The following is a 16,437-nucleotide window of genomic DNA, read 5'->3' as shown; positions in this document are numbered from 1 at the left end:
AGCAAAAAAGACGGATATTTTTCTGCTATTAGAACATGACATATACGGAATAGCATTATGATAACCTGTTTAATCTCGGCCTTAAACATAATAATATTATTGTAGGTACTGTTTTGATGTTGAAGTGGATTTGAGAAATAAATTTCACGTTAAACTATAAATAAATCGCTTTAGTCGTTTAATCAGAACGAACGTGTATCGATTAATAGTTAACTAATAGACGTTATTTATTCAACGTTATAACGCTATTGTAAATTGCTATTAGCTGGACATCACTATTGAAGTGAGTACGCAGACTGTCAAAATACAAAGTGAAGTTGGTTATTTTGCATTATTTTACAATGTATAGTCTGTGGTTGTGGGATTTACCGAAAGTGTTCAGCAAAAATGTTTTTAATTCAAACCTCTAGACATAGTTCAATTTTACATGTAAATCAGTCGAAGAATTGACTACAAAACTACCGCCAGAATAGTATTCATTAAAAGTATTCGTCAAAATTATTACATAGGTTATAGTGTTAAATAAAATAGTGTTTAATGTTGAATTAACTAGAAAATTAACTTTAAAATAGTTGAAATGGAAGACTCTGAAACAAAATCGTGTCCAAATTGGTAAGTTTAATGACAATATGCGTGTTATGTTGTCAATATTAGTTCTATTTTAGAGTACACACGTTAGCCGGCTATTTTTAGATTATTTAGAGCATTGCGAACATCGCAGCTGTCCGGAGTTTGCTTGTTTACCTTTCTTTAGAATTATTGTTAACACAACTTTTTTGAGTCGGCTTATTCATTTCTGAGAATAAGAACAACGATTTTCTAAAGCGTTAAAATTGCTAAGTTTATTCTAGAAGTATGGTCATTTCCGTTGTTTTTGTTTATACCTACGTAAAGTCAAAAGTTAAATGATCCCAGTGACCTCACATGACCTCGATGACCTATATTCTTTCAATTATGTAAATTGTGAACGAAATAAGGCATGACGTATTCAAAAATGGTATCTACCGCCGCCTACTGGTGTAATAAAATTCCAATAAAATAAACAGTTAAATATTTTTTCCTTTGTCTAGATGTTTAAAAAAATGTGATTGCATTAAGTTGCTGATTATGCTGGCGTATGATGAGGGTGCCTATCTAACTACCCTAATCACAATTTCTCATTCAAATTTCTAAACGTTCATAAAACTGTTGACTTTTCCACGAAAGTCTAATGTTATTCCCACTGGTTATTCAGTGGGTATTTCCGAGTTTCCGAGTATGTGTGGGCCAAATTGTTCCAAATTTTGATTCAGTATTTCTCGCATCATTCATCCATCCATACTTAATATTACAAACGTGAAAGTAACTCTGTCTGTCTATCTGTCTGTTATTCAATCACGCCTTAACTAGTAACTACTGAACCAATTTGTATGAAATTTGGTATGGAGATATTTTGATACCCGAGAAAGGACATAGGCTTCTTTTTACCCCGGGAAAATGACGCATTCCCATGGGAAAATTCAGGTGGCGGACGAAGTCGCGGGTAAAAGCTAGTAATTGATAAACATACCTAATCCTCGTCGATTCCAAATTTCCAACCGATTATTCTGCCCAATTCTGTCAATATTTTGTTCAGAAAACAATTTATTAAATCTGCCTATTGTTAGGTAAACTAAACATATATTGTTCGGCATTGTATTACACAATAGAAAGCTGAACTGAAGCATCATCAATGCGCTCGTTGATCGTGAGTGCGTACTCGAGCGTAGAATTGAAGTTACAAACGTACTTAATTATATAAATAACAAAATCCAATTTAACTCGGATGAACGATACTTAGTCATAAGCACTTGTCATAAGAGTATTAGATAATGCTTAACAGAACATAAACACCAATTCATCAAGTTATTAACCACTTCAAATTCGCATCGTGCTAAAAGTAAACATTATACAAAACGAAACTCAAATTCATCGCGTTTTAAAGTACCTACCTATTTAAATTAAGTACTGAATACAAAATATTCAAAAAGACAAACTTTTAAAATCATTTATTCATATAGTACGCAATAAGACAAATAATATCAATTTGTTAACAGTAAGCGCGAGATCCCGTGCGTAAACTTCACGATTCATAGCGTGCATTGCGCTCGTAACATCCGCGTCTGCCCTGTCTGCAAGGAGCCGGTGCCGCAGAATGAGTTGCAGGAACACCATGACAAACTGCACAAATTACGTAAGTACATCCTCTTATTAAAACCCACTTTATTGTTTCACACTCTGATTAATCTCTTTGTCGTTTTGAGTTGAATTGCGGCAATCGTACTAGATTAGGGCTGCCAGTTCCAGGCTGATCATTTACTAGACATTGCTGGGGCTACGAAAGGAATCCGTAAGCAGGAGTGACCGAAATAAAAATATGTAGTATTGTAATTTTGTAAAATCTAGTATCTTTTCATTGCGGGATAGCAAAGTGAATTACTGGACACGGGACAAAAAGCAAAATTCCGGGACAATCCCGGAAATCCCGGTCATCTAGCAACCATATCCAATCTAACGCCATTCCAAAATCCAAAAACTGAAAAAGTGGGATTGATGTAAACTTTTTTTGGTCACTTTCGATCAAGTATAAATTATACGGATTGAATAATATTTAAGTAACTCCTTATATTTACGTTACTTATCAAAACATAAACTAACAAACTGAAAACAAAAATATACAAGCCGATATACTAAGAAATTAGAGACGATATTGCCACTAAAACTTGTAACTGGAGATAACAAAGATGTTTACATTTATCGTGTTACGAGCATACGCCATTGTCCGAAGACAAGCTACCTTAAAATTACGTAAACTACTACCATTGATTCACCAGTTAGCATATTGTGTATATCAGTTGACAACTAGTGTACGACAATATGATGGTCTCTATTCAGTACATTGCTGCTTTGACATTACACATTAATCACTATAATGTAAGAGAGAAAACAATGAATAGCATACGGTACAGTTGTCAACTGAGATACATGCATGCATTTTGCGTATCTCAGTTGACAACAACTGGATAGCTACTATGCCGTACATTGCATCTTTGAAATAACCTTTTACTAATCATCATTTAAGAAAAGAAACAATGTACAGAATATTGGTATTCAATAGCCCCCAGTGTAGTGTAAGTTGCGTAATAATTATGACCATTCATTTTGCTAATTAATACAGATTACATTAAGTGGTTATATGTGTAGCTATTTGCACTTATCCATATTCAATCAAATGACTCGTAAAATGATTACAATTGTCGCTGAATGTAAATTGTAAAAAATACTTAACGTTAAGTACTTAGTTATTGTTATTAAATGTCGATGACTTGGTATAGATTGTCGGGAAGACCAACAAAAGGGTGGCAAAATGCAGGGAACTCTAATGTAAACGGAAAGAGGCACAATACCCATTGCAAGGTATATCTACAGTAGTTAAAAATGCTGCCAATAATGTTAATGATGATCATAATTTTCATTCTGTATGCGTCTTCACGTCCTGACTTTAACTACACACCCATAGACTGCCTAGCACTGCGTGGTCGCAAAGCTCTACACCTTTATCCGAGCTAGTGGTAGACTCAGTAAATTTGAGGACTACTAACATCATATCAAAGGAAACAATATATATAACTAGAAGCCGCCCGCGACTTCGTCCGCGTGGAAGCAGGGGGTCTGGGTCAGGGTCTTCAGCTACCATATACCAAATTTCATCGTAATCGGGTCAGTAGTATTTGCGTGAAAGAGTAACAAACATCCATACATACATTCTCACAAACTTTCGCATTTATAATATTACTAAGGATAAATAATGTGATTTCTACATTTAATTTAGATCTACAGGTCCCGAGTTCATACCCATGATTTACGATTATGTTAGACTCATGTCGAAAGCTCGCATTTTGCAAACAAAATCAAATTTCGTATTTACGTCCGTGTCACACATATTTGGTTTTATTTGCTCTCAATAGACAGTTTTACAAGTAATAACAATAGAGAACAACGTATAACTGAAACGAATACTCATTAGGATCTCTCATTTGGCACCTACAACCAGGCTATTTGTGGTTTCTAGAACGAAAACATTTCATTCAATCGATCTAGGTGCACTTGTTAACTAGATTAGATAGTTAGACGTAATTATTTGTACTGACAACACTATCGTAATCTATCTATTAGCCTTATTATCACCAATTATGTTAGCGTCGGTATTTCGTTATCTTCTTTTGCTTTAAGCGTGTACTTCATAACTATTTTTTAAAGTTCTTCTCCTGAATTTTCTACGGGGGAGGTCACATGTAATTGTTATTATTATACAATACTAGCTGACTCGCGCAACTTCGCTTGCATCACATAAGAGAGAATGGGCCAAAATTTTCCCCGTTTTTGTAACATTTTTTATTGCTACTCTGCTCCTATTGGTTGTAGCGTAATGATATATAGCCTATAGCCTTCCTCGATAAATGGACTATCTAACACTGAAAGATTTTTTCAAATCGGTCCAGTAGTTCCTGAGATTAGCGCGTTCAAACAAACAAACAAACTCTTCAGCTTTATAATATTATTAGTATTAGTATAGATTAGTATATATTAGTATATTAGTATTAGTATTAGTATAGATTAGTATAGATTAATTTCATAACTTACGGAGGATAAAAACACAACAGGATAAAAGCACTAACCTCTCAAAGTCGCGGCTTTACAATAGTTATTGTAGTTTAAGTTAGTAACAAAAAGGAATAATGATGTCCCAATCAAGGTTTCTATTAACTACTAGTACATGTCAGGATTGCAATTATCATTGAGGTTGCTCCTTGCCCGAGGCTACTGGCTGTTATAACTCGTCTCGTCTTAACAAACACAGGTGTGAAATTAGAGGGCTCAAAGTGACTTCGTTTACCTTTTCCTTTTGCGAACTTCAATTCCTTTAATTTAAGGTTACATCCTCACTGTGTCGTGACGTTAATTTATCCTTAGACTACTGACTCTGGTTGTCAGACATCTATAAGCCGATATGTGCTTTACTGTTTCTAGTATTCAGACAATATGTCGTCACAATACAGCAACTATGAACGCATAAACAATTAATGTCATTTATAAACACTCTATTCAAATAAACAAGCTACAATGCGACTGTCATGACGGAATCTGAATAAAGCAAGAAATCTTCAAATATGAGCTGGGAGTCATCATCTTCCTAATATCATTGCGAAAATTAACAAACAATTTTGTTGTGTCACTTAATAGCGCCAAAACTACCTAACGGATTTTTATGAAATTTGGCACACAGATAGTTCATAACTTGGATTAACACATAGGATTTTTACCCCGAAAATCTTCAGGTAGTCGAAGTCACGGGCAGCATAAATAAATAAATATCATTGGAAAACTCACACACGGTCATTTGATTCCAAACTAAGCAGAACTTGTACTATGGTAACCAAATAACTCATAACGTACTTATATACTTCTAAATACATACTTATATAGATAAATTCCGACCAGCCTCAGAACAAATTCTCGTACTCATCACACAAAGATAAGTCTCGGGTGGGATCCGAATCTACCACGCTACGGTTATTGTAGCGAGTTGACCACTAACAACTGCGCCAAACGTGCAGTTGAAGAAGACTTTGGTCATATATAAAGGAGTCTCGCTATATCAAACTGTTATAGAATGAGAAATGAGAAATGTAACATATTTATGAAGGATACGAAGGGGCGGTCTATTTCTGTCCGCACAATCCGACAACTTATAGACCTGTCTCGTGATTCATCATCTTGCTGAGTACTATTTAATCTTAGCTTTATTACGCCACTGCTATATTCGTATGAGGAAGTTTTAAAGAATATCATCAAAGACGGTTTATAAAAAACTTTTTGTATTTATAAACTATATTTTTACAAAATCCCGTCTGTTATAATCAAAGCGGAAGACAAATGTGTGTAAAATACACCGATATTTCGCCATTTATAATGTTAGTCCCAAGCGTGCTTATTGCCATATACCGGACATCAAATCGAAATCTTGAACAATCATCATCATATTTCAATAACATATTAAATTGTAAACTTACACTAAAACTTTTCCAGATCACTAAGTCTATTAGTGAAAGTCGTTTCACTATCTGTGCAGTAGTTTAGTAAGTATTCTTACCTGTGTGTTTGTTTGTGTAGTGCCATGCAAGAAATGCGGGGAGAGCGTGTGCGGGACCGACATGGAGGATCACATACGAGACTCCTGCGCGCACACCATCAAGTCTTGTAGGTAATGTATTGCAACCAATACAGTACTAATAAAAAAAACTTACCTACTGTTTTAATTATAAACGTCGTCTAGGCCTATTCTTTGTTCTCTCTCGACGTTTATTGGTAAGACAGTTACTTTTTATCTGTTGGGAAAAAATTGTGTCCTCTATTTTTTTTATTAGCCCTTTATGGGTCCCACTGCTGGGCAAAGGCCTCCCCTCTTTCCCTTCAAACAAGTTGCTCTATTTACTTAAAATAAAAAACTGGCCATTTTCCGCTGTTGGGCCAGAGCATAGAGAACAGAATTCTGTTTTCTACCGCAAACTTACCGTTCTGGTCCAGTGCGGATCAAGAACATAGCGTTCCTTTAAGTACTGCTTAAAAAACTCTTTCAAGTTTTCCTCTCGTCGTTTTCTTTCACCGTTGAAACTACCAATATTATATCTAAATCCCACGACTTACAAAAGTCCATTGGTATTTTTCCTTTATATAAAAAGACCAAGTCCCTCGAAGATTCGGCTCTCAATCTTTATGAACCTCTCAATTATTATGAACCAAATATTTTATCATTGGTATTGGTATCAGGTACTGTGAGTTGGAGTTGCCCCGGCGCGACCTGCCTGGTCACGAGAGCTACTGCGGCGTGCGCACGGAGCAGTGCCCCGAGTGCCGCGAGTGGGTCATGATCAAGTACCGCCAGCTGCACGTCGACTCCAACCATGGCTTCATACGACTTGATGATGGTAACTAACACCCATATAATTAGACTACTATTCTATCATTCTCACGTCCTAATAGGACAGATATAACTGATGAAGAAGTCAGGTGCAGGACAACGTATTAATTTACATGCTCTCTGAGGCACGGAGGTTTTTCTTGGCAGAAAAATTCAGGAATATTTTTTGGCTCGACTCGGGAATCGTAGCCGAGACCTTTGTGTGTAAGTCGCATACATTACCGACCGTGCCTGCACACAGCCGCCCCTACCATCATATCCATACTAAGAATACAATATCAATTACTGAAGTATTTTTACACCATATATTTCTTACCAGATCCCGCACCAATTATCAAGAAAGAACTCCCGAAATCAAACGCCACAAAGCCTGTGATCGCTAAAATTACAAATCTTCCTTCTACAAGCAACGGTCCACGACCAACCACGTCTAGATTGGACAGACCAAACGGCTATATAAAGAATACTAATGAAAAACCTACCACGGAAATGAGGTACTTTGATAAACCAAGTACTAGTGGGTCATCGGGTCTTACTAATGGAGAAAGGTCCAGTGACTGGAGAAGTTCTAACCATATGAATGGTCTAAGACCTCAGATAAAAAGAACTAATGATCAACCACAGATTAATACTTATATGGCAGCAGCGAATAAGGTTGAGAAGAATTTGTAAGTATTTTTGAAATGTGTTGTTTTGGCTTCTATATATTTTCTACTTCGGGATATATTTTTATTTTAAAAATAGACAACTCCCGCACTAAGAATGATTGCTCTTGTGTCGCTGAGACTTTTACAAACATACAAACAACGTACACAAAGTACAACCAGACCCGAAACAACTATTTGTGGAGAGTTATCAGTCTAAATGTTTCGGAGCTTGAAGAATATAAAAAAAGATTTGGTGATTGTTGTTCCTTACATACATTATAGGTATTATTATAAAGCTTGTTACACCCGGAAACTTAGTCAGAGGTGTATGAAATACACCCAATTTTCACCATTCACAATGTTAGTCCCATGTAATAGGGGAAATTCTATTTCCTTCACTGTGTTACTAAGACATTGTAATAAATACTTTCCCATAGGGGTAGAAAGACACCAAGGAACGCGACTTTGCACAATCCTTACACTTACTCATATAAATGGTTCTATAGAGCCTTACTAGTTGTGACTGATATAAATGGTTATAATATATTAGAGGTATGTCTCGCGGCGCGGTGAAGAAGCGGCCAGCTCCGAAGCCGCCGAAGCAGCCGCCGACGGCCGAGCCGCGCCGCGACCTGCCCTACTACAGCGCGCTGCAGCGACAGCAGGAGGAGGAGAGGGTGCGACAGGAACAGACGGCCTACAACCTGTCTGTAGGTCAGTACCTTGTCATTGTCAGTTGGACCAATGGGTTAAGTAACTTTAGCGCGGATATTCTATAGATGGGTGGCGTATAGTCAACATAGTGGTAGTTGAGCTTAGGATATCCAAACAGCTTTCTTTAGTGCACTTAACTGGTGTATAGGAAGGAGGATATGTGTGAAATACACTACGATTTATATACAGGGTATAAAAAAAACCACAGAGAAGAACTAGGTATTTTAAATATTGAAGAAACGTTAATTCACTCACTTCATTTTTTTACGCGGTTGCCCCAATTTAGGAGTCCCTTACCGGAGTTGCTCTAAGCACCCTATTACTTTACCTGCTTGCCTACTTAAAAACAAAAACAACTGCATTCAAAGACTTATGACAAATCGCTCAGGAACCGGGGAATCATGTACTTAAATTAAAATTGAAAGAACACTCCACATTAATTTTCTTCATCTCTTCATACCTGTTTTAGGTCTTCCACCAGTGTTAAGTCCGGCGGCGAAACTGGAGAAGCTTCGCAAGATGGACGCACTACAGAACCCTGACACCGAGGTGGACTACAAGAGCAGACTGCAGGGTCGCGTGTGGAAGAGTCCAGAACACCAGGGCGGATCCGCTGGATATGTGCTAGGTATACCTACTGTTAAATTTTCCTAGGAGGCTTGACGCCAGGCAGCCGACCGTAAAAACTTTAGCCAAATCCGTTTTCAGCTTGTTATTTGGATTAAAAAATGGGATAAGAACAAGACTATGGATACCTGAAGTTAAATTTGGTTATACCCTTAATTCACTGCACTGTTTTACGCATTTTCGACATAATGCCTGTTATAACTGAGGGTGTAGACGTTACCAAACACCGTTACCAAACTCCAATTGAAGCTTCTTACCAATTCTAAAAATCTTGTAAACAATGTAACTCTGTCTCTTTTTTATGCCTAAACCAGTAAAATGATTTGCAAGCGGGTGAGAGTAAACTCAAACAAATTAAAAAGCACCAATAACCTCTCAAGCGCCCGGCCACCGTGTCACGGTTGAATGTTCTACCCCCGTCAAGCGCCCCGCCACCGTGGTACGGCAAAACGATCTTACATTTAAAAAACGTAGAAATGAAATGCTAAAACTATGTTTATCCCTTCCAAACATATTTGACATTGAAGCTGATGAAACGAGACGACGATCTAATGCACACACTTGAATAAGTGGTTGATATAGGCCAGAGAGCACCATAAACAACATCTGACCCGACGACATGTTCCTTTATGACCAATTTTGTAAATCCTTTTTTTAACCTTTTCACCGCCAGAGTAATATTGAAAATCGGTGTTCCCCACGCCAAGCAATAAATTCCTTCGTAGGTATAACCTACAAAATAATAGTCACGGGAAAAGTGTATATCGATAAAACTTCGATTAATTTTACGTGTTCTTATATTATGAGTAAAAATTGCATAAAAGTACCACAAAATTTTATTGAATTTCTCCCATGTGTCAACTTTACACTACTCAGTACTCATTACCCAAAAATAACAATGATATACACGAACAATTTGCATAAAAAAAGTACTTAATTCAAATATTTTATTCAAAAAGTCACAGCACTAATCCCAGTTGTGACGACACCTTTTGACGTTAAGAAACGCCACTGGCGTGGTCAGCGCTGCGATTTCAAATTTTGCCGCCTTATATTAGAGATGTACCAGTGTGGCAAGTCGGAGTGAAGTATAATATATCGTTACGTTTAATCATTCATCTGAATACGTTAAATTATAATCAATACTCAATTTTGCACAATTGTTTCGTACTCGTATCTTACGATTTTAATAAATGTAGAAATAAAATTTTCGTAATATTTTTCTAGTCTATAAAATTTATTTTGATGTAGTAACATGGAAACACAGTTTGAAAGAACTCTATGACTCGGTAAAATAAATATGTTTTGTGCTCTATGATTCGAAATGTCACTGTTATTCCGCGTACTACGAAAATATTTTGCTAATTATGTCTACTTCTAAAGATTCTCGTCCATGTTCACCAAATCATTATTATACATAAAACATTCCTTTTTAATCATTCTATCTATTAAAAAAACGCATCAATATCTGTTGCGTAGTTTTAAAGATTTAAGCATACAAATATACTATGTAGTGATAACATATTTCTAATATTGAATAACGACAAAAGTAGTAACTATACCTAAAAGGTACAATAAACATAGATAGTACGTATTGGCATGATAACTGTGTTTTTTTGTTAGTCCTACAACATTAATAATACCTTTATTGTTTGTTTAATGTATTCAAACAATAACTTACCTCTAAATCGTCACTCCTTAAAGATTCTGCTTCAGAATATGTAACATCATCTTCTACACCTTCTAACACTCTCAACAGCTCTTCTGTCGTCATTTGACTTGAAGACATTTTTGTGGCGCAGATGGTGTACGAAAAATTTATTATACACAAGAATTTATGTACCTATTATTAATAACGTATTGCAACAACACTACGAGTGTCCAGCAGCGCGGGTGACGTCAGAGCGCGCCGTCTGATTCCGTCAGTGGCGTACGAAGCACTGTAAGGGATTCCGCTAATAGAGATGCGCGAGAGTTGCCACAAAATGATCGATTTGCACTTATTTAGTCATGAGTTTATCACTAGATATGGTAGTTTTATTACATATTTAGGTTTGTATTGAATCTAATTTAAAACATATCAGACAAAAAATTTTTTTTTCAGAAAGGAGTGAAGTATTTCAATTTGTTTTCGAAATATTGCATAAAGTGTTTAGATTGTAGTCCTTTTCCTTGCACATCACTAGTTGACGCGTCTTCACGTCTGTGGCGTGGATTTGCGGGCTAAATTTATACATTTTGCATGATGATTTACTTTGTTTTTTTTTCAGGTACAACTGTCTAATTATTATATGTCTTTGTGTAATAATGTAATAAATATGTTTAGGTAATAATAACAGGAGAAAGAAAACACTTGAAACGTATTGTTGTATGTTTATTTTGAACTATAAAAAAGTGATATTTTTGACGTGCTATCACGTCGATGGCGTCGTGAGCGATTTTCAATTTTACGTCTCTTAACGTCCGTGGCGGTGAAAAGGTTAACTAATTTTAAAGATTTGAGTATATTTTACAGTTGGATTTTAATGTCATTATTCATTAACTACACGATTAGACCTTTCGTCATATTATTTTTTTTGCCTAAAAATATTTTTTAGACTTTCTTCAAACACATGCCTAAAGCACAAAATATTCAGATTAAACCGACTATTGTACTACCACTATCAAATATTATTTGTGGTTTATTTTTTTAATCTATAGCAAATTTTATGTAGATTTCAAATATATAAGGTATGACTAGGGTGTTAGTATTAAAATATGACGGAATCGGCGCTTAAACGCCAACCGCCAATTCAATTTCGCGCGCCATTTTGGCCCGGACGCTTAACGGTATATTTGAATTTTGACGTTGGGGCGCTCGAGAGGATAAGACTTTATCCGACCCGGAAATCGAACCCGAGACCAGTCAGGTGACATTTCACGACTCCAATTCAGAAAATAATCTGCCATTAATTTATCCTCAGGTTCAGATGAAAACGAGAGAAGGCGTCAGGAGTTCAAGAACTTGAAGCCGATGACGCCGCAGGAGTTCATGGAGCGGTTCAACGAGCTGCAGCTGAGGAAGGACGGGGAGACGGACAGGAAGAAGAGCGCGGACAGGTTCAGCGAGATCAAGTCCTCTTTGAGAGAGCTGAGGAGGGGACTCAATGAGGTAACACATACTTATTTAAAATGACATGCCTTATAAACACAATTAAACATTTGGACAAGTGTTTCTTAATCTGTGGTCCCCTGGGATTCTGCGAGTGTGTGTAGGGTCCAGGGTCTTAGAGCTCTACCGCACTAGGACGCCATGGCGGCGTTCTAATGAGGCAGGGTTCGTATTTAGAATGTAGATTTTTTTTGTAATTTACTGTAGGTTTCTTACGATGGACAATGGATGGTAAGATTTTCTGCAAATTGTGCTTCTTTTTTGGGGGTCCATTGACTACATGATGTTAAGAAATGCCGGGAAACACCTTCAGCGGTATATAAAATACAATTCTTAATTTCTGTGTTTCAGGTGACTGCCCCGTATAATTCCAACTCCAGTAATTCTAATAATAATGGGTAAGTAGTCGTTTTGAAATATTTTAAAAGACACAATGAGTACAAATGACCAAATGAAGTGTCGCCATCATTTATCTTCTCATGTATTTTTTTCAGTGAGCGGTTACACCGAGGTGGGGGACATAGAGACGGAAATGCGGGGGGCGCGGGGGACGACGAGCGTCTGCCGTGTGAGTTCTGTGGAGCGCTCGTGCCCGCCGCGCAACTTGTACTGCATCAGGTATACATCCACTCATTACACTGTAGCTGTTGGCTCAAATTTAATTCAAAGAAAACCTTTTAGTCGATTGAAAAGTTATATTTAACGTTGCTTTTTAGAGGACGATAGTAATTTTTTTACAGTAGCGACAAGTGCGGTGACCCCACAAACTTAAACTTAAGCTTCTACTAACCCTCCCTACAAGTTAAACATCCTCTGAAAAACGCAAGCATAAAAAAATAACATTTAGTATTCTATAACTTTGTTTTCAGACCGGATGTCGTCCCGACCTCGCGCAACTGCGACCGCGGAGTTCGTCACCGGCGGAGAATACTCGGAGGGACAGGGGGGACAGAGGTGAGCGGGGGGCCAGGGCGCGCTCCCCCCGCCCCCCCATGCCGCGGGACCCGTACGAGGAGCCCGTCATACCGTGCGAGTTCTGCACCGAGTCGCTGCCCGTGTACCTCATCAGTGAACATCAGGTAACGTGGCCTAATAAAAAATATTCTAGGTCTTTCTTAAACTTACTTTGTTCTTACACTGACGCCGGTCCCATACAGCAGTCGCACGTAATTTAGAGTCAACGAATTTCTTCAAAACTCGTTTTCCTATGGATATTACATACTTCAGAATATAGGATTTCGAGAATTAAATATAGTCAGACTTTCGTAGCCGACTGTATGTATGATACTGCACAGTGACGCTGACGTGCGCTGTAGATTGTTCTATACATTGTTCTATACATAATACATAGATTTGAAAATGAATGTGGAATAAAGTGGCAGCACTGGTGGTATACGAAATGCAAGATGAAATAATGGCAACACGGAAGACAAAAGGAGGAAAATGGCAACGATGTAAAAGAATAAAACGTGTAACTTTTTATTCACGAGCTAGAGTTTTGTTAAAATAGATAAAAGAAATGCATTTATTTTTCTTCACCCAAGTACATGCATAAACACGCAACTTACATACGCGACCAATTCATCATAGAAGAATAGGGAACTTTATTGCAGAAATATTCTTTTAAAAAATAAACAATTGTTGAATGTGTTTCAGGAACGCTGCGGCAGGGACTCCAACAGGCTGTACCCAGACTGAGCTAGTCTTCCAGCTATATATACATACTAATTATATATTATATTATTGTAAGTTTCACTCATTAACTATGTACATTTTAGAATTTATCCAAGTTATTGAAATTTAAAAATTTTAGGTTATATATTATACAGGTTGGTGTAAATTTGAACCATGTGGCAAAAATGCATAGAATGTTCCGTGACCTTTTAATTAACACTCTGTAAAAGTTTTAAAATGAGAAATTTAATAATCTTTGAAATCATCACAAATGTTTATTATATAAAGATGAGGTTTCAACACTTTTGAAGAAGTAACAATTACAACAACAATTTTGACAGTTGTTTTTATACTGTCATTTTATCCATCGGTTAGGTTATCTGAAACTTATTTATAAGCTGTGAAACTGGCTCTTACTGTTATAATTATTGGAAATGTCAGTCTTTATCCTTGTCTTCCAAAGCAGCCAACAATAAAAAAATACTATTTGTTGAGTAAAGAAGAATAACTTACTATTATAAGTCGGTTAACTATAGAAACTATACTTACTTACTATAATCATTTTTCTTTCTTCAATCTCACTTTTTCAATTAAACTTTCTTCATTTTTTCACATTTCGAAGGCCCCTTGATGGCAAATAATTGAATTTTTTGTAATAAAATCGAACGTCACCTTTATCAAACCTGCCAAAAATATTGTAAATTGTCTAAGAGTCGCGTTAAATTGCATGAAGCGATTATTCTTCTTTGTTCATCAATGCATGAAAAAATCAAACTTCAAAATAATTATGAAAATGTAATTGACAATAAATTATAAAGCTCAAATATTTCTCTCTTCTTAAGTATATTTGCTATGTATATTTATTAATAAGTTTGTGTGATTAATCCTGTTTCGAACATATAAAAGTGCTGCGCACAAATTGATGTAACTACTCGGCTGGCTCCCATTAAACATATTATTTGCTAAAGCTTGACTACGTTTAAATAGAACATAAGCATTTGACGTACCATTCAATAAAAGATTTTCTAACCCCCGGTTTCTGAGATACATTTAGCGGTAGTTTATCTATTCAATAGCGTTTAAGCTTATAAAATTGATGACAGTTTGAATAGATATACTACCGCTAAATGTGCCTCAGAAACCTGGCATAAGACACATTTCATTGCAATTTTATCTTACTTCAGTGCATTAAAGTCTAAAAATCCTTTTTGAGCATGTTCAAAATATTTCTCAATATACATAAAAAACGTAATATTTGTACGTATACGTGCGTGCATGTGTACGCAACACGTTTAGAAATGCGGGCGTTTATAAATTTTGTTTGCGTTGACTGTTATAGTATCAAACATCTTGTAGGCATTTAAACACTCCTTGTAGATATTTCAAACTACCTTCAGATGTGCCAAACAACTTGAACACATATAGCTGTATTCAGAAGCAAATAATTACTTTTTAAACTGCAATATTATGTCAATCATATTTTAAAATAAGTCTCTCTTACATGACCATGACAAAATTATGAAGTTACTAAGCATTGTTAACTGAATGCATTTAAAATTATTTATTGTGAGCTAAATTGTATAGTAAAGTTTATGAAAAAAAAAGAATATATCTAAAGAAATTGAATTAAAAAAAAAAACTCGACTTCAGCTTTAGAAATTATAATAATAAAATTATTTCGTATACACATTGAAATTATATACCATTTCATGCTTTTAAATATTATAAATAGATTTTTTTTTTAAAGAAAATGATAATTTTACTACAGTTTGTTCTTGAAAATAGTGAAGTATCAAATTTCAGTGAGTATAAAGCCCTTCGTACATAAGGCTACGCAAGTCTCCGATACTCAACAATTTTACCGTCTATTCATAAACACACTATATTCCTATTTTAGTTAAAAAACTACTGCAATATATTTTCTCTTTTTCATTTCGCTAAGGAGTGAAAGAAACAAAACTATAAGCCTTTCATAACTTCATTTATTTTAATGAATAAGAAGGTCTTCAAGCGACTAACGCTATACAAATCGAGTTGCAAGACAAATATCAGCAACACGACTCGTATAAACAACATTCATGGATTTTTTAAAAATGTCGTTTGGACACTTAAATTATTAAGTATTGAAGACTTGCGTAGCCTTGTGTATGGAGGGTTTAAACCCTATTATAAATATCGGTGTATGAGTTAGTTAATAGTTTTATTGTAAGCATGTTTAGTCATAGACGACGGTTAATATATTATCATGGACTGTTCATATTTGATGCCTAATAAATAAAATTATAAAAAACCGTCCGACTGTTCTTTTGTATAACTTTAATTCAGATATTTGACGTTATATCTTTGACAAATTTTCCATACTTCGATGATAAACGGTATACTTATTTGCTATAGATTCTAAGCACCATGTAAGGAGTTTTAAAGCATGCCTTGTTATAATTTCTGTATGCACCATGATATACTTTGCTGAAAAATCTGCTCCAAATGAAATATGAACACGAATATGAACAGCGCCATGACAAAAATGACTGTTTTATGTAATGTTATATTTTGTGATAATACTTGTTTCTATATAATGATGAAATTAAATGTTACAAAATTTATTCACGACGTTTTTATTTAGT

The 16,437-nt window shown here is 35.8% G+C and overlaps 1 protein-coding gene across 1 annotated transcript; it reads left to right on the top strand.

The window, feature by feature from the left end:
* The first annotated feature begins 332 nt into the window (after window positions 1-332).
* LOC142981475 (uncharacterized) lies at window positions 333-16,416 on the top strand. Its single transcript, XM_076127423.1, has 12 exons — window positions 333-612; window positions 2,076-2,212; window positions 6,193-6,283; window positions 6,850-7,007; window positions 7,320-7,668; window positions 8,198-8,361; window positions 8,831-8,989; window positions 11,952-12,139; window positions 12,491-12,537; window positions 12,634-12,757; window positions 13,009-13,218; window positions 13,796-16,416. The coding sequence occupies exons 1-12, from the start codon at window positions 578-580 to the stop codon at window positions 13,835-13,837; spliced, it is 1,704 nt and encodes a 567-aa protein (XP_075983538.1). The 5' UTR covers window positions 333-577; the 3' UTR covers window positions 13,838-16,416.
* The last annotated feature ends 21 nt before the right edge of the window (window positions 16,417-16,437 follow it).

The sequence above is a fragment of the Anticarsia gemmatalis genome, chromosome 20 (genome assembly GCF_050436995.1).
Source record: "Anticarsia gemmatalis isolate Benzon Research Colony breed Stoneville strain chromosome 20, ilAntGemm2 primary, whole genome shotgun sequence".
Taxonomy (NCBI): Eukaryota; Metazoa; Arthropoda; class Insecta; order Lepidoptera; family Erebidae; genus Anticarsia; species Anticarsia gemmatalis.
This window is presented reverse-complemented; position numbering and strand designations above follow the sequence as displayed.

Excerpts from the sequence above, each read along its gene's own strand:
- LOC142981475 (XM_076127423.1), top strand. The coding sequence starts at position 578 with ATGGAAGACTCTGAAACAAAATCGTGTCCAAATTG. Across the intron at positions 613-2,075 it reads ACAAAATCGTGTCCAAATTG|TAAGCGCGAGATCCCGTGCG; the intron begins GTAAGTTTAATG and ends ATTTGTTAACAG. Across the intron at positions 7,669-8,197 it reads AATAAGGTTGAGAAGAATTT|AGGTATGTCTCGCGGCGCGG; the intron begins GTAAGTATTTTT and ends ATAATATATTAG.